Source organism: Epinephelus fuscoguttatus, linkage group LG7 (assembly GCF_011397635.1).
Source record: "Epinephelus fuscoguttatus linkage group LG7, E.fuscoguttatus.final_Chr_v1".
Taxonomy (NCBI): domain Eukaryota; kingdom Metazoa; phylum Chordata; class Actinopteri; order Perciformes; family Serranidae; genus Epinephelus; species Epinephelus fuscoguttatus.
The window spans coordinates 42,968,729-42,992,007 of record NC_064758.1 but is presented as its reverse complement, the minus strand read 5'-3'; the positions used below and the strand labels follow the sequence as shown (position 1 = coordinate 42,992,007).

Genomic DNA, 23,279 nt, shown 5'->3' with positions numbered 1-23,279 from the left:
AATTTTTGCTGAGTTTATAGCTCAGCTGCTAACTACTGTAGAATGAGTTATCATATTAGGATTATTTCACTGGGTTTCACAGTCTTTTAATAAGTTTTTGAAGGAGCAGTATGAAGGATTCAGTGGCATCTCTTTACATATTGCAAACAGCTGAAACTTCTTCCATGTGCCAGGTATGAAGTCGCAGTTAGGACTCCTGGAGGTTTTCACTGGGAGCCAAATTATCCTCAGAGGTCTCTTCCTCTCCAAAACTAAAACAGTTTAATTTTGCAAATCAGTGTTCTCCAGATGCCGCCCAGCTCATCGCAGATGGACCACTAGCCAAACACCTGCTAATGTTTGCTCAACTTTTTTCTGCGATAACTGAAGAGCTAGGTGTTTAGGAGGATTTTACCAGGAGCCAAACTATCCACAGAGGCCTCGTCCTCTCCAAAAAAACCAGACTTGGTGATTTAAACCGGTAAAAACACTGCATGAAGCAGTTTCATGTTAAAAAATGGTGTTTTACTGCCGCTCTTGTCACGGAGGAGCTGCTAACGGTGGGTGAAACAAAACAAAAATGTAACAATGCAAATGGCTCTACCTAGAGCTGATTTTAAAACACTGAATAAAGCAGTATCATGTTACTAATCAGTGTTTTTCATTGCTGTTTGGCTCATCGTGGAGGGGCTGCTAACTATGGTGAACAACCTGAAAGCACAAATGGCCCTACCTGGAGCCAGTGTTTGGTTTGTCTGTTTCCACTGTAGAAACACGATGGTGCAACACTGCTGACTGTTTGGATGAGGACCCTAACCCTGCAAAACGATTCTTATTTTCAATAAGAATAAAGATAAAGACCAATGTCACAAATATCACAATTTGCCTCAGAGGATTTTACAGCATATAACATTTGGATCCTCACAGCAAATAAGGAAAAACTCCCCCCAAAAAAGGCCTTTTAAGCCTTGTGATTACGCACAAAGAAAACATACTTATTACATTTAATTTCTGCCAATATATCCTTCTAAATCCAGCTGATTGTTCGGCTCAGTTTGAAGATTTGTCAAAGATTATATTGTCTAAAAACATATTGTATGCTTTGAAAAATGAAATTGTTACTGGTTAAAGGCTAAAAAAAAAAAAAAAGCAAAATCTTCCATATGACTTTTTAACTGTCTTCCTTCACGTATTAGTGTGAGGCAGTAGGTGATGCAGGCGATCGGACGGCACAGACTGAGACAGAGGACAAACAGAAAGCTCAGGATGAAGAAGAAATGATGAAGGAGGAGATTGATGCTATGTTTTACCCCAGCTGGTACAAACCCAGCAGCTGGCGCAGGATGAGCCCCGACCCTGCAGATATCCTGACAAAGGTGTGTGATGCAGAGCAGACGACGTGTTCACAACCAGCTGGAGAGTCACTCTCAGAGGCCGCGGTCCAGACTGAGGCCGGAGGCGCAGTCCAAGTCATGTCTGAGGCCCAGATACAACCAGAACCTGCGGGGAGTCTGGAGCCAAACCCCAGCGAACCTCCACCTGGTCCTCAAGAGCTTCACACGCAGACAGAAACCCAACCTCTGTCTGATATTCCCATTGAGCTGGGCAGTGCTTCTACTCCTGCTCCTCAAACCCAGCCAGTGGAAGAAGTTGGAGTCACAGAGCAGGAAAACGATGAAGAGGAGATGCAGGGCTGGGTGTGTCTGCCCGGAGCTGTGGATAAAAGCTTCAGCCTGGTGGAGGGTAGCTTCGATCTTGGAGACAGTTTGTCTGATAACAATGATAGTCCGTCATCTGTAGCACCAGAGGAGGCTGAGGGTGAGAGTTTGGAGGTGAACAAAGAGAAGTCTGAGTCCAGTGATGAAAGGGTGGAGGACGCAGAGGAGAAGGAGGTTAACTTAGATCTAAAGTGTGCTTCAGAGCTGAAGGACAGAGAGGGTGAGTTAGAGGCTGAGGCGATAAAAGGAGGGCTGGAAGAAGGAAGCATGAAGTCTGACAGGAAAAAAAAAGATGCATCTGTGAGGGAGGATGGCTCTGAACCAAAAAGTGACAGCTTGGGTGTGGGGAGCATTAACAGTTTGACAGAAGGAGGAGGAGACACAGAGTTTGAGGCTGGTAGTTCAGAGTTTGCAGGAAAGAAAGAGAAGAACGGAGAGAACAGCGAGCAGCCTGAAGACTTAATGGAAATGAGTTTTGCTGAAGCTGAAGAGAACATAAGCTCCTCTGTGTCTCTCCAGGTCAGTGTCGTCCGGTCTCACCTTCATCATCATCATCAACCAGGCTATTGCACTCTTCACCCACCTGCTGATGTGGCCTCCATATTGTCTTCTTCTTCTCCTCTGTTATTTTGGGTTGTTTTGCTGTTTATGTTTTCACAGAGTCACTTTTGCAACTCGGCTGCTTCACTTCACTTTGGTGTCTGTGTTTTTACCATGTTGGGAAATGAAGGGAGGATCAAAGGAAGGGAGGAAGGACGGACAGAGGGGGGAAACTATTTCAAAAGATATTTCATCCCCAAATTTAAAAGTAATTTCAGTGAAAAGCGAACCATTTTTTGACCATCAGTTTAACTCCCACAGGTAATAGTACTCTCTCTCAGATTCTGAAGCGAGTCTTGTTGATTTAATTTACAAAATGGCACAAAATAAAACACTTCTTTTAGCATTCAGCAACAGTGATGGAAGAAGTACTAAAATTGTTTACTAAAAGTAAAAGTACCAGTACAATCTATTAAAGGGGAACTAATGTTTTTTTTCAACCTGGGCCCTATTTTTTGGTCTACTTTAGTCTAAATGAGTGATAGGATGTTCAATATTTGACATTTCTCCAGTACGAAGCTAGGGCTGACCTGCCTGCAGCCCGTGATCGTGCGCTATATTAAATAATAGGGCACTCAGACAGTGTCAAACAACGTCAAAATACATCGACTAAAAGTACATTTTTTTCACACAGATATGCTCGGATTGTTAGTATAATTATCCAACGACATAACGGAAAGGAGAAATGAACGTCTGTGTTTACCTTTAGCTGGATTCAGACATGTTCCTCTGCCTGTTGCTGCTCCCTCTCTCTCCTCGTCTGCTCTTCAATTTCAATGAACTCTGCATCCGTGTGCGTCCGTGTACTCTATGTTCAAATAAATATGGGCGGTCATCAAATTCAAATGGCTCATCCAGATCCAGTTGGTCAAAATTGGGTAAAAATTTGGACATGTTTGTTGTGGCAGGTCAAAACACTCACTCAGAGAGTGAAAGTCTGGCTCTGAAATCTCACGTCTCGTGGATGAGCCATTTGAATTTGATGACCACCCGTATTTATTTGAACACGGAGTACACGGACGCAGAGCTCATTGAAATTGAAGAGCGGACGAGGAGAGAGAGGGAGCAGCAACAGGCAGAGGAACATGTCTGAATCCAGCTAAAGGTAAACACAGACATTCATTTCTCCTTTCCGTTATGTCGTTGGATAATTATACTAACAATCCGAGCCTATCTGTGTGAAAAAAATGCACTTTTAGTGGACGTATTTAGACGTTGTTTGACGCTATTATTTAATATAGCACGCACTCATGGGTTGCAGGCAGGTCAGCCCTAGCTTCGTACTGGAGAAATGTCAAATATTGAACATCCTAAATTGAAAATGAAAAATTGAAAATTGAAAATTAAACTAAAAAAATTAGTTCCCCTTTAAAGTGAAGGTTCTGCATTGAAAATGTTTAAAATGTCTCCTAAAATTACAGCTTTATTCTCATAGATTTACGACTTTTTTTTTTTTTTTTTTGCAAAGATTTGTTTTATTAAGAGATGCTCAAATGTCAGGAGCAGTTACAAAAGTTTCAGGTTTCCATTCATGCATTTGAAAATATTATTTTAAAAAGAAAAAGTAAAAGTAAAGGGACAAAGATACTCATTCAAAAACATAAGAAAAGAGGCAAAAACAAAACAAACAGACAGGAAAAGCACACACACACACACACACACACACACACACATACAAAGGAATTTTTAAAAAAAAAATTAATATAAGGGTACTATTCCTTGAATATATACAGAGAGGATGTGCTAAAACTAAACCTTAGGACAGTTTGACATACAAACATATGTTAGTAAATTTGTGAATGGATCAGAAATGATAAGTTTATTTTCATTGTGGATTAATCTGATGATTATTTTATTGCATTAATTAACTGATTGTTTGGTTTGTAAATATTCAGAAAATAGTACTAAATGCTGTCACAATTACCCAATCTGACACCTTCAGAAATTTGATCTTGTCCAGCCAAAAGTCCAAACCTCAAAATGATTAAAAATAAATGAACATTATTAAAATAATTTGAAGAAAAAGCAGCAAATTGTCACATTTAAGATGATTGCCAGTTCATTTCAGTCAACGTTTCAGCTTTACTTGAACATTTTTGTGTGTCTTCTGTGCAAAAGTCTTAATTTGTGAGTCACTAAAACTGTTTAATAAATGCAGTGGACAGACAAATGACAGGAAACAGGAGAGTAGTCTTTCTTGTTGTATTAAAAAAAATTGCAGTGGATGCATCAACCAATCAACAAGAAATGTTCTGACTTCTAGAAAGTACAATAGTTCACTCTGAGATGAAGAAGAACAGAAGTAGAACGTGGCATGAGAAAAAAATACTTAAAAGTACAAGTACCCAAAATATGTAGTTAAGTACAGCACTTGCGTAAATCTACTTAGTTACATTCTCCCCCTGGATCCATTCATCAGTCCTCCTTCCTTCCTCCCTCCTTCTGCACATTACAGTCTTTCTGTTGCAGCATCATCTCTCCATCTTTCTCCTCCTTCTGTCCTTCACCCCAAATCTCATCACTCTGACCGCGTTCCTCGTCCCTCCTGTACGTTTCTCCTCATTCACCACCTCCTTCATCCACCTCTCTCTTTGTCTCTCTCTGTTGTCCATCCCTCCATCTCTCTCCAGGCTGTCACTCTACTCTTCTACCTGTTGGCCTTCCTGGTCATCCTGCAGAGGGTGTGGGCTTACATCGGCTGCTTCATTTGCACATAACACCAACAGGAGACACCTCCACCCTCACTGCTGCACAGCTCAGGTACACACACACCTGCTGCCTCCACCTGGAAGTGCTGCCCAGGGCTTTTATTTTGGAAAACAAGAGAATCAACTGTAGAGCTGCAGATTTAAGTGATTAAAATGCTTGCATGGAAGTGACGCAGATTAACCTGTCTGATAATGAGACAGGTACAAGTCTTCTTCTTTTTTTCTTTGAACTAATTGATGTCTGAGTCCCTCACAAAAATCCCACACGAAGTTAACCCCTTACTTCCTAACCACTTGTCCTCTTAGTGTGTCACTGATGCTCTGTATGCACCAACTAGTTACACCTGAAATGATAGTGAGAGTTTTCTATTAACACAAAACAAAATCAAACCCTTGTTTGTGGCCTCTTCAGCATTCAGTTTGCCTCTGCTGGCATCTTGTGGTGAAACTGTGTAATTACAGTCATCAGTCATTTAAAAACATTTTATTTTAATTTTAAGTCAAGTAAAACTAATAAACTAAAACATAATAATGACAGATTGACCGTCTGATTTTAATCTATTACCAACTTTCATTGTTTTCTTTATGACATAGTTGTATTCTTGCAGTTTTTGTGCTCCAGCATCATTATTCCTCTCTGCTGCATGATGAAGTGTGTTTGCATGTTCATGGAAACCAGTGACTTTACAGATTAAGATTTAATGTTCAAAACATATAAAAAAAAAACTTTGAAAATAAGATGCATTGTGAGTTATTAAAGGTGCCATCTCTGGATTACATTTGAGCTTAAAGGACTGATTCATCAGTTATCAAAATATTAAACACTGACTGTTTTGATGAGTAAATAATACTTCGCCCCCTGAATGACCATTTGTATATCAGTCACTGACCCTGTATTATGCTGAATTCATGAAGTAAAATGTGTTTCTCTCATGTCTCGCATGTCGCCATGGTGAACCAAGAATCCAAAAACAGAGATGAACTGAATTAAACTGATGATTAAACTGAATTAAAAGGGGTCCATGTTTAAAAACAGCAAAACTATGGACCTTTTTACTGTTAGTGAACATTATGACGTTTTTTGGTGGGTGGGGCTTAGCTGGAGGCAAAACAATTCTCTACAGACATTAGCCAGAGCCAGCTAACAAGTTCTAATGGCTTTTTTTAGACAGTGGAGGAAGATGATGTGAGTGGTGCGTTCGGAGCACTCTGACACAAACTGGCTCTTTCACAATTCGGAGCCGTTGGGTTATCCAGAGCGTCGCACTCTCAGAGTGGCAGAGCGCACTCTGGACACTCTGTCTGTGGAGACGGAGCAGCAGAGCGCCGAGCGGAGTGAATGTGTGATTAACTTAACCGTTGGTTCATTCATGTAGAAATATAACGCTGCGTTTCTTCCACCAACAGGGCTCTCATTTTAGTGTAGAGCGTCAGACTGAATTTACCAACGCACCATGTCAGGTCACTCACTCTCCGGGACCGCCAGTGTTACTTGAATAAGTAAACACTGACCAACGGGACCAGACTGGCCGACCCGTATGCTCTCACTCAGTGGATGGATGATGTCACAGGAAGCCAGTCTTACAAAGGAGGACCACACTTGTTTGTTTTGCTATGGAAGCTAACGTTAGCTAATGTGCTAAAAAGTTAGCGTTGCAGAGAAATCCAATCTTCCTCTTAATCCCTCCCCAGTTTCTGATGAGGTGAACATGATAACCCTTAATACACATAACCTTATTCATCCCTACAACAGGAAATACTTTTCCCCTAACCTGATATGAAGTGTGCGCTGCACATGTGAGCATTTTTGATGATGGCCTCCGTCCAGTCCTTTGGTCTTATCACATTTAACCATAGCTGTTTTTGTTGACGGGCAGTGGCGGCTGGTTTTGAGCCATGACTCCTTCTATTCTGGCTCCCAATAACACAACAAGACAAACACATTTTAAGACTCCTGTTTTGCCTCCAGCTACCAAACTGATGTCATTGTGACGTTGCCCTTTAAGGGTCTACATTGAAACATGGGTTTACAAACTCACACAACTCGTGCAGTATAATCCAACTCTCATTTATCCAGTTGTATGCTTAGTACTTCAGAATGGACAGCCTTTTCCGACAGGGAACTGAACTGAAAGCTAAACTTATCTCTGCTTTCTTTAAAGTCAGACTTCATAAACAAAAGCAGTAATTTTACCTCACTGAACACAGGAGCTGCTCTGCCGCTGCCTCCATCAGTAGTAAGTTTATGTTATTGTGTGACTTTGGTGTTTTAAAAGGTTAGGCTGGATTTACCAAAGCCACATGATAACACCAACGAAGCAAGTTTCTGTTTTTGTCATGTCTTCTGTTGATATTCATATAAAACCAGCTGCTGTCCTCTTCTGCTACAGACGGAGACTGAGACAAGGAGTCCTGCACAGACCAGTCCTCCCCTCTCCTCCTCCATCCCTTCCTCCACTTTCACCCTCAGCGAGGCTCCTCGTCGGCCCAGTTTCAGCTTCTCCTGGCTGAACCCCCTCCACAAGAATAAGTAGAGGAAGGAGAGAAGTGTTTGGAGGTGTTGTCTTGTTGAGGAGATAAAGAGAGAAAGATGCACTCCAGAGTCAGTTTAATCAGCTCAGTGCTGCCCTGAGACTGGAAACACTTGATCTTTGATAAAACTTCAGTTGCAGTCATTTTATCAACGGTCTGTTTTGTTCCTAATATTAATTCAGTTTGAATTTTTTAAAAAAAAAAGCACTTGTGTGATCTGCTCTGGATCTGTGTGTGTCTGTAGGGAAAAACTTTGACCTGTTGGGCTCTTATTTTGAAAACTTGAGAATGACTTAAGAAGTTTATTTCATTTTATTTTACTTTATTTTATGGAAGCTGTTGCCTTTCACAACAAAGGTCTTCACAGCTTTCAAGACTGTGCTTTTAATAAGTAGCAGAGGAGTAGTCATACTGTAGTGTGGAGGTAGTAGTATATGTAAAAGTAGCAGAAGTCATTATTGCAGTAGTTGAAGTAGAGGTGAAAGAAGTAGTCAGTGGAATGTAACTAAGTACATTTACTCAAGTAATGTACTTAGGAACAATTTTGACATACCATAAAACTTAAATTAATAGCTCGCACTATTATTTGCCGAAATCACTGAAGTGAACAGGCCTATATTTAGGACAGGCCTTTAATTCCTTTACATAAAACTGTTGCTCAGCAAAGATGGGAAGTATGATCGAACTTATTTTGACACTTGTTTCATGGCAGCTTTATTACAGCTTCAGAGGTAGAGTCAGCCCTTATTTTTTCATCATGCCTGTAAATCTGAATGACTTATGGTCTTGTCTGGCACTCCTGGTTTTGATCAAATGAAATGACTGAGCTAACAATATATAGCATGTCCATACTGATAAAAGTTTAAACATTTATTTTGTATGTGCGATCTTAACAGCTAACTAATGTTAGCTCAAGTAAGCAGTCAACAATCCAGGTATATATTATATCCAGAGAACTTCTATAATACTTCTATATGACTGCTGAGCAACCAGACCAGGCCTCTAATTGAGACAGGCCTTTATTTGTCAAACTGTGTAGCTACACAAGGCTAGTAAAAGGGACTGGGTGTTTACTGAAATTTTATGGTACTTCTACTTGAATGGTTTTTATTTAGTACATACTTCTACTTCAGTACAATTCAGAGGCAAATATTGTACTTTTTACTGCATTATCTGACAGCTTACTATTTACATATAAAACATATGCTTATATGATATGATGCAGTACTTTCAGTACTTTAATCTACCCTGTAAAAAACAGAACAAAAGTATCTAACATTGGCTCCACACTGATGAACTACAGCATTAAAATACTCTTATGTGTAGTTGTCAGTGATAAAACAGATAATTACAATAAGCTCTGTGGCATGAATACTTTTACTTTTGATATTTTAAGTACAATTTGATGACAGGTACTTTTATTTCGTAACATTTTGAATTTGGGACTTTTACTTGTAATGGAGTATTTTTAGACTGTGGTTTTTACTGTTTTAGAATCTAAATACTTCATCCACCACTGCTACTAGTAGTAGTTGTAGTGATAAGGAAAAATGCCCTTTAATAAATGAAGCAGCGCTAGTATTTGTTTAGTTAGTTGCAGTGTTAGTAAAACTACAGGTTTTTGTAGTTTTCACAAAAAAACTTGTAGTCGAAGTAGCAGCGACAGCAGAAGTAGTATTAGTTGTAATGATGGTACTGTGTTGACTGTATGCCTGTAACTGTTGGTACAGATGCAGGATATGAACAAAAATTATTTTGCTGTAATTATCACAGTATTTTTAGTGTTTCACTGAAACTAAATCATTCAGACATTTTTGCTCTTAAACATTTAACATCTTGTGCTGTGGTCAAATTTCACTTAAAAGTTATACATAACTCATGTAGGCATAAAAACTAGGGAGGCACAATATTGGCTTTTTTGCCGATATCCAATATGCTGATATATAACAACTTATTTGGCCGATAACTGATACAGATATCAATTTATTATCCAGGTTTTCCCTACCTAATTTCAGTGATCATCAAGTCTCCTCTGCAGTGGAATTAACATCATATTATTCATGCCGACTCTTATCATGACGGCCCACCAGCAGATGGAGACTTGAAATACAATACTTTTCAATGTATGTAAATTTCATCACTGTACAAAATAAGAAAAAGCATGTTGGCTGATTCTGATAGTTCATTGTAAAGCCAATATTGATCGATAACGATGATGTACTGATATTATCGTGTATCCCTAATAAAAACTAAATCAATATAAATTTGAAGTTTATCAAAAATAGTCCCTAATGTAACAGAGGAATCAGCAGGATGAAGCAGAGAAGCAGTGTTTACAGAAGAAGTACATGTGTTTTGTTAATACAAGTTTTAAAAGTCTTCTAGAAGACCCAGACACCCAGTTTGAGACATTTTGAACAGTGATTTTGGATGGCACATGTGGTTCAGAGTGCTTTGGTTTGGATAATGCTAATGTTCAGTTTCTTTATTTTTCTTTTTTTTTTTTTTGTTCTAGGCAATCTCTCTTTTGCAGCTTTTATGTGAGTTTGTGAGTGAGTGTCTGGACTCTTTTTGATTGTTTGGTGTTGTGTAGGCTGGTGTCTGTTTATAATGCAGTGGATCAGATAATGGTTTTGTTTGATACATGTATTGATTAAATAAATCTGATTGTACTCACTATAAGGTGTGTGTGTGTGGCTACAACAACTGGAGATTTCACAAGACGATAGCAGTATTTTATATATATATATATATATATGTATACTTGTTTAAAAAAATCCACCCAAAAAAACAACATATTTCGTCAACAGCTGTCTCTGTGACGTTGTTTGACCACGCCTGAAAGGGAATTCTCACTACTCCAATGATAAGGAACATAACTTCCTGTTTGGACGACACGACTTTAAAATAAGAGTGTAATCTAAAATTGTGCATGCACATTGAAGCACTGATTTATCAAAACATAAAACGAAAGCAGTACAACTTAAGATATATACTGTATGTAATGTTGATATCTATTTTGTAAAGCAAAGATGATGGGTAATATAAGATAAGATAAGATAAGATAAGATATACCTTTATTGATCCCACAATTGAGAAATTCCAGTGTTACAGCAGCCAAGGGGAAAGAGTCAGATTCAAGATTTCAAAATTTAAAAACTTAAAAAACTAGGCATGCAAAAGTACAAAAAATACAAGAAACAGCAATAAATAATAATAATAATAATAATAATAATAATGAGCAGTGGATATGTCATATTTAAACTGGTTTATATTTGTAAGTCATGGATAATTAGTAATTCATATTATACACTGAAAGGTTTGTATTTTGTAAGCAGATATTTGGTCATTAATATTGTACATTTACATGGGTTATTTTTGCGTGACAAAGTTAAATGGTGATAATAATTGTATATTTAGAAAGTCTTAGATATAGCTCTGTGTATATGAGGAAACGGTTTCATTTCATTCAGTGACTAATGGAGAAGTGGTAGGACTCAATAAGTTTAATAACTGAGGTTAAAATATACTAAGACAGGCATAAAATACAAGAATAACTACAATGCAGTTAAAATCAGTGAAGGTATTTGAATAATACAAATTACAGTTCAGTGTAAGAAATGAATAGATATTTGATTTTTGATTTACAGCTTTGCTAAAACAGAGTTAAAGCCACTGAATGCACACATACTTGACTATAAAGTTGCACCATCATCATTGTAAGCATGATATGACCTTTATTTTGAAGTCCCTCACCGGAAGTACCGCCGTGCCCGCCATTAGCTTGACAGAGCGCTGTTATAGCTGAGCTGGCTGTTGGGCTGTTTTGGGTTTCTGTCGACGACTTTACTCTGAGTGGGAGCAGTCAGCGAAACCAGGAAGATTTCTGCACACCTAGTGGAGAGCACACTGAAGCAGTCTGCCGTTCACACGTCACACCAGTCGAGTTTAACTTTTAACAAAAGTAAAAGGAGTCCAGCTCCGTGAAATCGACGCCGAAATGGACCCCGCCAGTCAAGGTAACGTTAATTGTTAGCTTAGCGGGCAAGTTAGCTAGCATGGTAGCTTAGCTCTAGAATGCGTTAACTGTTTGTCAAGCAGACAGCGGACGGTTATAAATAAATAACCTCCCATATAGCAGACATTAACTTTGTCTTTTTTGCTTGTTTGCTGGAAAGTTTTGATTTGTTTATAGCTAATAAATCACGATTGCTGTGCAGCCGCGAGGACAACACGGGCCCGCTGGTGTAAATGACAGGCACAGGAGCAGCACAAGTGAAGGAAGCAAAGGAAGGAGGATCGTGTTACTAATGTCACCAACTTCCCAACACACTTTCATCTGATATGAATGACATTGACTCAGCTAACAAGTGAACAGCGTCCTCTTCTCTGTGAGACGTGAGACACGTTTAATGTCCAACTAGCAGAGCTTAAATGTTGTAAACAGTCGGAGTCATGTTAGCTAAAGCGAGTGTTAGCAGGTTGTTGTGGTGGCTCCACACAGAGCAGCACCGACTTGAATGCGTGTTCATCAGCCTCCCTGTCAGTCTTCATCACACTCTGTTAGCTGGGCCTGACAGCAGTCAAATGTGCTGACTAATTGAGCATTCATAACAGCCTTGTTATTGCTAGCGTGCTAACTGCTGCCTCATCATTGTCTCTATTGACACTATTGACAGATCTTCAGGCAGTGTTGGAAGAAGCATTTAGATCTGTTACATAACTTTAAGGAGTATTACCTCAGGGTGACACTGCTCCACCACAAGTAAAACTCTTGCGTTCAAAATCCTCTTCAAATAAAAGTACAGAAGTATTATCAGCAAACTGCATTTTAAGTATGAGTACTCATTAGGCAGCAGAATGACCCCTGTCAAATTATTGGATTCTTATTACTCATGAATTACTGTGTAAGAAGCATTTTTCGTTGTAGCTAGTCCACATTAAGCTACTATCAGGACTTCTATTTAACAAAATGTTGATTTAATTTTAATTATACATAGTTATTCTTTCAGGAAATAGGGAAAAATAAAAAGTACATAACAAAAGAACATTAAAACAAACAGATCTCAGCTATGCCCAAATTCACACTTGTATCTTTACAGCAACTTATCATTTTAGTAATCTAAAATAAGGTATTGCAGGAGCCCATAGATATAAAAACACTCCTGTCTTTGCATGGAGTTTTGGTGTTATTGTTTCCATTGAGTACACTTTCATTATCCTGTCTTGCCGTCGAGGTATGGTGGGTTGAGTCAAGATAAAGTTATCATTTTTTGCCACCTACAAAATGATAAACAGATAGTAAATCATTCTTTTATCCATCGCTCCATCTGGGATTGCTCCTAACATATAAGTCAGTGTGTCTAATTTAAAGTCAGTGTTTCAAACAGGCAGTATTTCTGTATTACTACGCGTACTTTTTAACATTGCTGGGTAGTTTAATGTCTAATAATTAATCTGAAATGCATTACATTTTATCAGCTGAATAGATTTCATACATAAAACCTTGATCTTTAAAGTAAGCAGTATATGGTCACAAAATGTAGTAGAGTGAAAATTACAAAAATTGCGAAAACGTAGAAAGTAGCGTACAATGGAAATACTCAACTTAAGTACAAGTACCTCAAAATTGTACTTTAGCACATACTTGAGGAAGTGTAATTAGTTTCCACCACTGCCTCCAGCTGACCAGTAAGCTGCCTGATAGATCATATCTCAGTGGCTGAAGAAGTAGAAACTGGTGCTTCTGCTTTATCACTAAACCTTGTCTGACATTGTTCACTGTTCTTACCTAATGGCTGACTGTTTTTGTTTTAATATGCTTTGTACTGAAGGCAGCAAACATACAGAAACATACGTTAATAGATGAGAGTAATAGAGAGATATAGGTGAAAGTTATGGCTTAAATCTCGTGATGTTAGTATAAATAACCGAGGGAGATATGCACTTTTAGCAGAATAAAACGCCTGACAAAGCAAGTTATTTCAAAAATACAATTTGCCATGAAGCAGTCCAGTTCAGTGAAGTAAAGAAATGCCCACGGTTGTGTAATACAACCAGAAAAATCTCACAGACAAAAATAGAGACAAATGGTAAACACATTTCTATGGCCTCATGGTATTTCCTGTCATGATACCCAAATCTAAGCCAGACAAATAAAACCCTGAGGTTTTTTTTGTCAAAACCTTACAACCTTAACATGACACAAAACTGTAGTTGCTATATTGGTGCCTTACAGTATTTATTCTGACACATGGGTAAGGTTTCTCCAACTTGAACTCCACAATGGATTTTAATGGCAAAAAGGCAGCGTTGAAGCTATGTGACAATATAACAATAAATAAATTGAGGTAATATCTCGCCTCATTTCTTTACATTTTATATCTCCTGGTCATTTTGGCTGCAAAATCCTCTCGAGGATGTCCTAATGAGACTCCCTGTATCTTGTAGGTTGTTATCGTGAGTGGCCATGATAGTCATGTCATGTTGTATCAGGCTTCCTGTGCTTCAGGATGAGCGCTAATAGGAAGTGATTAAGCTTGCCCGCATTTGTTGGCAAACTGGAGTGAATTGGGGCATGTCTGTCCAAATAAAATCCTGCTATTACTGTTTCCTAAATGATGCTGTGAAACTTGAGAATAGGATTTTCTGGCTGAGCAGGGGACTTTTCCCAACTGATGCGTTCTCACATGACACCACTGTCATTGTTTCTTTAAAGTTCATCCTAAGTGAAAAACATTAACAGTCACTGTGACGTGCCTTTGCTTGCTTTTCATGGTGAATTTTTTTCTTCTTCCTGTGAATAATAAGCCAAACACATACATGAAAAAATTAAAAACACCAACAATGGATAGAGATCCATCATAGAAGTACGATGGAGACTGAATTTCTACATCCATATCAGCAGGAAATAGACCAGGATGCAATGCAGCGTGAAGGTTTCAAGTGAGGGGTGTGACCATGATCACATACATGCCTCAGTGTTTACAGACTAGTCAGACCGCTACAGAAAAAAAGCTGATATGAAGCAAGTTATGACTTTTGATTCAGCAGAACGTGACTTGGTGTTGTCACAAGGCATTCTGGGAAGTGTGGGAAATCACTAACTGAAACCAAATTCACATCACAAAAGAATATGTGCGATTGAACTCCAAATCCTGGGACATTTTTCTCGTCACTGTCTTATCTGCTCTCATATGAGCCGTGCTTCTCTTTAACCTTGCTGCTGTTGTTTCTGTGGGCCGGTCTGAATCACTCTTGGCTGAATCAATATACCTTGAGGGTGGAGCAGTCATTTCACCCACCAGCTTGTATGCGGATGTTATTGTTAAGACTCTGCATCGCACAGCGTCACCGGCGCTACCTGCAGATAATGCTAATCATGGTCTTTTGCAATACCATTATGTGTTTGTCTGCTGTGTTGTCTGACGTGTTGTGCAATCAGTCGTGCAGACGTGGATGCTGCTCTGTGAATCAGAGGGCAAACCCAGTGTTTAAATTCATAATGTCTTTCATGCTTAAACAGTTAATATTCAGTATAAGATGCTAAAAGTACACTAGAATAAGTCTGCTTCCTAAATCAGGGTTGACAGCTCCATGCTCCAGAACATTGCCTGTTCACTGATGTGGATGTGTAAGCAATGTGAGGTGTAAGTTTAGCTTCATAGGAGATTCGCCCACTGAATAAATGCTCTTTGAATGTTGGTCTATAACTGCATAAAGTCTATTTTTACCCAGTGTTTCAGGCAGGGGCTCCAGTTTGTTTTTTCTTCCCCTGTTGTGTCCTCCATGCCAGCTCCGACTGTGCCAAGCTCCTGTAGCTGCCAGAGTTATGACAGTGTCCTTAGGTGAACATTGAAAGATGAACTCACTATTGAAGAAATGCTGACAGTGGCAGATTTCAATGTTCAAACTTTTTCTGGGTCGATTAAGGTTTATACAAGAAAAGATTATGGCTGTGTTTTGTTCTTGTTTGGGAGTTGTTTCGCTCTTTTTTGTTTGTATGCATTGTTTCTGGTCCGCTGCATCGTGGCATTACTAGTTTCAGAAAGCAAAAGGTTTAATGGTTCTCAGACAGAGGGCCTTGAGTTACTCTCCCAGAGTGCAGCTCAACTCCTTGCTCCGCTAATTGCCACTTTCTCTTCCTGTCGGATATCTCCTGCTGGCAACACTAGCCTTTTCCTGGCTTTGGTTTCTGTGTGTGTGAAATAGATACTTAGAAGGATCATCTTCTTAAACCACTCCAGGCCTCTAACAATTGAACTGATTTAAGTGTGTATTTGTTGCTACCTCCCGACTTCTTCTATTCTTAACCCTGTCTTCTAACCCCTCCCTTCCCTTTATCCCATCACCTCCCTCTGTCTCTTTCTCTCTTTCTCCAGATATCAACCTGAACTCTCCTAACAAGGGCCTTGTTGTGGATAATGCAGACACCCTGTCCGACGTTCCGGTGGAGGGAGCGGTGGGGAACGCAGCCAACCCTCTTCCACCCGGCCTGACAGAGGAGGAGGCCGAGGAGCTCCGCGTAGAGCTCACCAAGGTAGAGACCAGATGTTCCAAAATCACCAGGTGTTTACATGCAGCTGTAACGGCAAAAATGATGGCTGCATTCCATTTAGATATATCAGTATTAGGATCCAGATATTGTGCATGCTCGCTCACTGTCTTGGCTAGCTGGAGTACTTTATTAAGCAAAGCAGTCATGAATTTGTTCTTTTCCTGGGTGTCAAAATGTTTGCAAATCTGCACATGCCGATATCAGACTTTAAGTAGTCGATACTAAGATCTGTGAAAATTCATGATTCACATTCCCCAGTTCGATACCACAGTAAAACAACAACAACAACAACAACAATAACGTGATAAATCCCATGTTCTTAGACATAAACGCCTTTTTTAACAACATATAAATTAAATTCCGTTTGTATTATTAATCCCAGATGATCCACCTGGAATGCAAAGCCAGCTAAGTGGAGCGTTTTGGCCAAAGTTGAACATTTTCAGCTCTCATGCTGCTGCGAGCGTTTGTAGCAAAGTGTAAATATACGACGTACCCAATGCACAGAACGGACAAAACAGGCTGGACCCAGGAAACGTTCTTTTCTTTTTTTCTGGAGTCGAGGTGGAGTCGTCGCTGTGTCCTGTTGGCTGGGTTCCACGTTTTGTCGTTCTTCTGTGCTGGTGTTGTCGTTCTTTTTTCTTTGGCATTTAATGGCAGACTTGTAGGTGTATATGTTGCTCTGTCATGTCCGGATGTGTTGCATCCCTGGTACCTAAGGTACTGGTGACAAATGAGCTCCATCATGTTTCAAAATTTGGCATCGACTTGGTATTGACTTATTGGTTCTAGCCCTATTTGCAAACAAGACTCTGAGTGGAGAGGATTTGAGTTTGATCCTGCGGTGGATGATAGAAAGCACCTTTGTGTTTCTCATTTGAATGCAAATATAAATCCAGCTGTGGCTGCAGCCAGATGGAGCACCATGAATGAAGACGAAAACCCCAGACTTAACTCTTCCTGGGACTGTTATGTTTTCAGGTGGAGGAGGAGATCAACACCCTTCGTCAGGTTTTGTCAGCCAAAGAGAGACACGCCACAGAGCTGAAGAGGAAACTTGGCCTCAGTCCGCTCACCGAACTCAGGCAGAACCTCACCAAGAGCTGGCAAGACGTACAGACCTCCAACGCGTATGTATTCATCAGAAACTTAAAATGTACACCAAGAACTTGCTTCTCAAGTCTGTTTGTGAACGTTCAATCATATAGAGAGTCAATGACCTGTGTAGCTTCTGCTCCACCAGCTTTCTCAGTGGATTTTCTCTCCCTGAGAACCTCAAACATTATCATCATCAAAGTGGTAAAAGCCAAAATAAGCTTATTCACATTAGAAAGTAATCATTAGAAATGCATTGTTGTACGAATCTGATTGGTTAAAACAGCGTGTTGCTGGATTGGTTCAACTTTTTGCTGAGCTATACCCTTTTTTCTCTGTGGCCTCATTGAAACTAACGCAGGAACTTTCTGTCAGTCTGAACAGAGCTGTAGTTGTTAAATGTTTAAAACATAATTGATGATTTGTTACTTTAATTTTCCTGTCCAGTACTGTAGTAGATGCCCCTTTGGTTTAGGATATGGACAGAAAGCCCTACCGTTATGTTTTGGATTCATAGAAAGACAAATGAAATATTCTGTCTATGGGAAAATGCATCATCTGCGTGAACCAAGGCTACCATTAAAAAGGGACACATTAAAAGAGAATCACCACATATACAGCCTTTTAAAATATTTTAACAAGATGGAAGAATAAACAATGAAAGAGATTTTTTACTTGCAAAGTCCAGTGAGATGATTCAGCACGTCCTGATAGTAACCACTGTATCAGAAACAGTCAGTTACAAAATGAGTCACCCTGTGGTGATGCATCTGGCCTTCTAAAGTCTTTTTATCACTTTCTGCAGAGGTTTACGTTATAAAGGATGACTGTAAACCTTTTAGATGGTACTATAACAGATGCGAAGGTGCTGCGTAATCCGATGTAATCATCATGTTCTTAAAGATACTGAGATCATGATTGCTAATCAAGCAAGTCACAATTGGAGAACAAATATTTAACTGCAGCCTTTTTCTTCCTGTAACTGCTGCTCTGTTTGAATTTAGATTTAATTCTTCAACATTGTCAGACTTTGCCAGTTAATTTCAGTCACTTAAATGGTAAGATATGGTGATTACACGTGATTAATGAAGTAACCGTGGTTATTAACCTCAGCAGGAGGTGTTGACACAGAAGACTCTTAATGAGCACATAACAAACTCTTCTGTTAAATGATACTGCTGAAACTAATTATTGAGTATTTGCAGGAAAAAAGAGACAATTACTGCGCTGCATCTGGGCTCATTATGAAGATGACAGCGTGTATCTGTCAACAGGGATTCATAAATCGTCTCTTAAAGAGGCAACAGATAGGATTCGTTTTTTTTTTTAGCTTGCCGCCACCTAGCATCAGTGGTGTTGTGTCGCACTGTCACGACCAAATTGACTGTGGGGATCAGAGATAATCAATAACATGACTCTAATAGACTCTCTAAATTAAATAAAATGTAGGTTGTAAAGCCACCAGTATACCTCTATGTATATATTGAATGAGAAGGTGTGTGGACACCCTACTAAATAAATGAGTAAAGAGACCGAGCAACAGTTATAAGATTTATCTGAGATTTATCTGAATTAAAAACAAATAGTAATGCAAATAATTATAGCAGAATGCACAGTACCAGTACAAACAACTCACAGTGAATGATACCAATATGTACAGTACCAGTACAAACAACAGTAGACACAGTGGAATTATACCAATATGCACATGTACGTAAACAGTCAGCCGACCAACACTCGCTACCCGCTCTCTGGTTGCGGCGATTTGTGATGCTGCTAGCTGGACATGGGTTTTGAAGCCTCTTTGGTCACGGAGCTCCCTCCATCTCTTGAACACCTGACTGAGGTTTACTCTTGCTTTTCCTCTTCTTTTATCACTCTCCTTTTTGCTCTTCTTTGCCTCCTCACACAGAGGAGCTTGTTTTCTTTCACTAGGCCGTTTTTCACTTGTCTCCAAACTTTGTCCGTCTGCTATTGTGCTCGTGACTCAACTATCTCATGCCCAACTCCTCATAAGGACCAGCTCCAGTCCCTGATTGGCTGACCGACCAATTTCGCAATACATGACGCGTTTCCTGCTGTGAAGCAGGTTTTTTTTTTTTCCCGCGAAATTTTGGCACCGGTGGCAGAAGCTTATTGCAAAGCCACTAAGTAACCTATGTAAACGCTGATAGTCTGATTTTACTGTGGCCACTACCCTGTGCAGCCCACATTATTTTCATAATGATATATTAAGGAAAAGATGCTGTCTGTTGCCTCTTTCCCTTTATTTTATTTATGTTGACATTTTCTTTAGGGTAAATAATCAATTATGTTTTACATTTAATTTAGTGGTCATGCAAATTATATGGGTATTTAAGAGTTTTAAGATACTTTGGTGTGATATTTGTTAAAAGCTAACACTTTCATATCGCAGTCACAAACATCCCTGTGTATACACCAACAAAATGTACAAAATATTACAGTGGAAATACATTTTGAACAAACTGCAGAACCCAACAGTGGACAGATAAAAGGTTTGACCTGCTGGCATCAAAACTAATATCAACATGTGTGTATTTACAGTACACTTTACTTTGTTGGACGCTACTGATCCAACTCAAAACTGAAAACTCCAGTACCATGAAAATGTTAGTTACCTGTCACAGTTTAACATTTGCAGATTTAATGTTGCTTTTGTTGCTGGAGAACACACGAGTTGTTGAAGCAAGTCTGACAAACAAGGGAGAGAAATTTAATCCTTGAATGTCACATCAGATCTGAGATTGTTCCATTTAAGGCTTCAGCGTGGCGTCCTTGATGAATCATCCGTAAAGGTGAAGCACGGAGTTTGTGATAAATGATAAACACAGCTGCTCACTTGTAACACTGGGACATTGTGATTGACGTGCAGCTTGATTTGTACTAATTTCTTAGTGAATAAGATGCTAAAATATTTTTGTTCTCAGGGAACACAGGCTTAAAAAACTGACTTCTTCCAGAGTGTGACTGTAATGATTATGTTCATAAATCCCTGACAGACTGCATTTTGACCTTAACTAATGATGACAAGAAAAGCAGAGTTCTCTACAGGACAGTCATATAATTATTTACATTAATATAATGTTTGGTCAGTTGTTGCTTAAGGTTTCCTCTTTGAGTATGCTTGCTTTGAGTCCTTGCTGAACCTCTACAGTGTAACATCCTCATGTCTCTGTTTCTAGCTATGTGAGAACCTCTGAGAAACTGGGCGAGTGGAATGAAAGAGTTACCAGCTTGGAGTTGTGAGTCCGTGCACTGTTTGCTGTTCGCTCACTGGATGATGTCTGAGATTCTGTGTTGTTTGCTCTCTCACGCTCTGACTTTTACTCACTCTCTATGTGTCTCCGTTCTCACCTTCTAACCATGTTTGAGAACACTTACATTTCACCAGTCGGTGTTTAACTGTGTGTTTGTTCGGAGGACAAACGGATATCTGTAGTCTGTTTGTTGCTTGTGTTGAGTTAGATGCTCTGAAGGAATGTTTCCAAATGAATGTGTGTTAATCTGCTCAACTTTAGTGGAGAAATAGTTTCTGTTTCTGGCGTGATTGAGCTTAAAGTTCTGTATTTCTGGTAAATGAAATCATGTCTCAGGTGCGTTTTCACAGATGATAGATTTGCATGTAGTTTGTTAGAAAGTCTGACTTTGTTGAGGAGCTTTTCGGGGTCTGAGGAACCTACTGTGATAAATTTTGGATCAGTACTCCTGCTGCTGTCGGAGCCGGTTGCATGTGTGGCTAGACTTGTAGCACTGAAGTGGGATTTAGTGTGTGTCTGTGTTTTAACTACTGCAACAAGAGTTACATAACTGATTCACCAGAGTCTGTGTTTGTCCAGTGTGGCCTGTGACTCACCTTTTGGTGTTTGATAATCAGACTTTTTAAGGAGGTGCTGTAGGCTGAGACATGGCACAATTTCTTATATGGAAGTCAAGGCTGACAGAAGTAGATCTACAGGACTAATGTATGGTACTTTCTTTAACCATACATTTATCATTATCTGTTAGTTGTCTTTCATCTTCTTCAGTTTTCCGTCGCTGCCTCCCTCTTATCAGTATTATTCGTCTGTTTGTACTTCCTCTCTCAGAGGTCAGGTGTCCTCTCTTCCTCCACTCAGAAGTGATGACACACGTCCTCCTCTCTACTTCCTCTCCAAATTCTTCCATGTTTCCAGCTTTCTCAAACGCTTCCTCCGTTCTTTTGATTTCTACCAGTGGCGAGGCCTGTCTGCTAAATCAGTGGTCCCCAACTGGTGGGTCGTGGTCCAAAAGTGTGTCGTGGGTCCACTCTGAATGGGCTGCAAATGACTTTCAAACAAAAACACTTTCTTTTTAAGTACAGTGAATTTCTGGCACAGAGCTCTTGTTTTGATGTGCTGTTTCCTGCTTGACAGAGATGGCCAAACCCAAGTATGACATCGAATGTATCACACTGTGTGGAGCCTGAACTTACGAATGAGAGGAAATCTGGACCAGTTGGGAACCACTGTGCCAAATACTTTTGTTGTTGATATACTGTCCCAGAAATGACTGCGATTAACGACATTCTTGTAATTTTGAGAGCATTTAATGCGACTGATGTAATAATATAATAGAATAATCATACAAGTACACCCTGTCAAAGAGAAATTAACTTTTAATTCTTAAGAATATTCACACATTGGGATTCAAATATTAAAAAATCTATATTAAAATATATATTTTTAAGTAATTACAGGGTTCCCACGTTCATGGAAAACCTGGAAAAGCCATGAAATTTACCAGTCACATTTTCCAGGCCTGGAAGGGTCATGGAATTAATAAAATGTATTGAAAGTTTTGAGAGAAAAAAATCACAGGATTTTATTGTGTATCTTGAAATTGTTGTAGTAATCTTCCGTGGATAACTTAACGTAATGTAACACGATGGCACATTTTATTTTCTGGAGCTAATGATGTAATATAGCTCTATTATGCGTTGATGTGTCACAAAGTTGTGTTTATCGTCACCTAAGTTTCTTAATTTTCTCCCCACGTTTCATCTCTCCTTTCACGCATGCCGCCTTAGCTAAATCATGTTTGAATGGAGTTTGAAGCTGATGTGTTAGAAAGCAAGTGGACCAAGGGAAAAAAACAATTTTGGGTCATGCAGAAGCTTCAAAATTCTGTCCGTTAAAATGTGTGAGAACCCTGTAATTAACACCTGTTAATACAAAAAATTATAGTGTCGAGTAGCCAAAAATTACTTTGTTTGGGGCTGAATACAAAATTTGGCCAACAAATCAAAACCAAACAATGCCTTTTTGTGACTAAAGACAAGCCATGTAAAGCTACAGGAACACTACAGAGGTGCAGCTGTAGGCTAGCGGTAAGCTAATGTTGCGCTTTGTCTTCTTTATAGCGTTGTTCATTTTCCATCAGACTTGAGCAAGTAGACAGGTGGAGAGACAAAAAAGGAGAATCGCTGCACCCAAGTATTGTATGGGAAACCCCTGCTGTTTGTTCTGGCATCATGTTAAAATGTTGGTGACATTCTTACGTAAACAAACAGACATGTTAACACAACAGGCAACATTGAGGTCAGCAAAATGATCAAGCTCATGTCTGTATATCGTACGATAAGTCGATGAGGTGATTATCGTGAGAGCCTAGGTAGGAGAAGACTAACACACACCGCAGACTGTCTTGTTGAGGTGCTGGCGAAACTTGAAAAAAGAGGTAATGCCACACACTCAGCTCCAATTAAAAAAGGAATTTTATTTAGGACAACGTTTTGGCACAGGGCTTTTGTCAAATCTTATCGTGACAGCCTACCAGTGGCCAGGCTGATACTAATGGTTATTAAGCTTGTCTGGCAGCCAGTCTAGCAAGGCTACAACCGTCCTCAACAGTTATTGTGATGGTCTTGTTCAACTAGATGGTACAAATTGACCATTTATGTGTTGAAAATCAGGCTCCATTTAGCCACACTCTGGTAATGTTTGCCCATTACATAATGATTTCAGCCTGAGGGCTGGTTAGCTAAATGAAATCAATTGGCACACAATAGAAACACAGCAGTGATGTAATGATATCCTAACAACTGTTCAGCTC

The 23,279-nt window shown here is 39.4% G+C and overlaps 2 protein-coding genes across 15 annotated transcripts in view; both read left to right on the top strand.

Moving 5' to 3' along the window:
- Window positions 1-7,727, top strand: part of LOC125892258 (neurofilament medium polypeptide-like) — a 28,042-nt gene extending 20,315 nt beyond the window's left edge. The window contains exons 11-12 of the mRNA XM_049582167.1: window positions 1,176-2,216; window positions 7,396-7,727. Coding sequence (XP_049438124.1) covers window positions 1,176-2,216; window positions 7,396-7,539 — 1,185 coding nt within the window. The 3' untranslated portion in view covers window positions 7,540-7,727. The remainder of the gene's footprint in view (window positions 1-1,175; window positions 2,217-7,395) is intronic.
- Window positions 7,728-11,323: 3,596 nt separating this feature from the next.
- The window catches only part of tpd52l2b (tpd52 like 2b), a 33,540-nt gene continuing 21,584 nt past the window's right edge, over window positions 11,324-23,279 (top strand). For 6 of the 14 annotated variants that reach the window (XM_049582206.1, XM_049582205.1, XM_049582204.1 and 3 more), the window contains exons 1-4: window positions 11,324-11,556; window positions 15,919-16,076; window positions 17,076-17,224; window positions 20,393-20,452. In XM_049582206.1, coding sequence (XP_049438163.1) covers window positions 11,538-11,556; window positions 15,919-16,076; window positions 17,076-17,224; window positions 20,393-20,452 — 386 coding nt within the window. In that variant the 5' untranslated portion in view covers window positions 11,324-11,537. The remainder of the gene's footprint in view (window positions 11,557-15,918; window positions 16,077-17,075; window positions 17,225-20,392; window positions 20,453-23,279) is intronic. The other 8 variants (XM_049582208.1, XM_049582218.1, XM_049582217.1 and 5 more) reach the window with 3 other exon arrangements.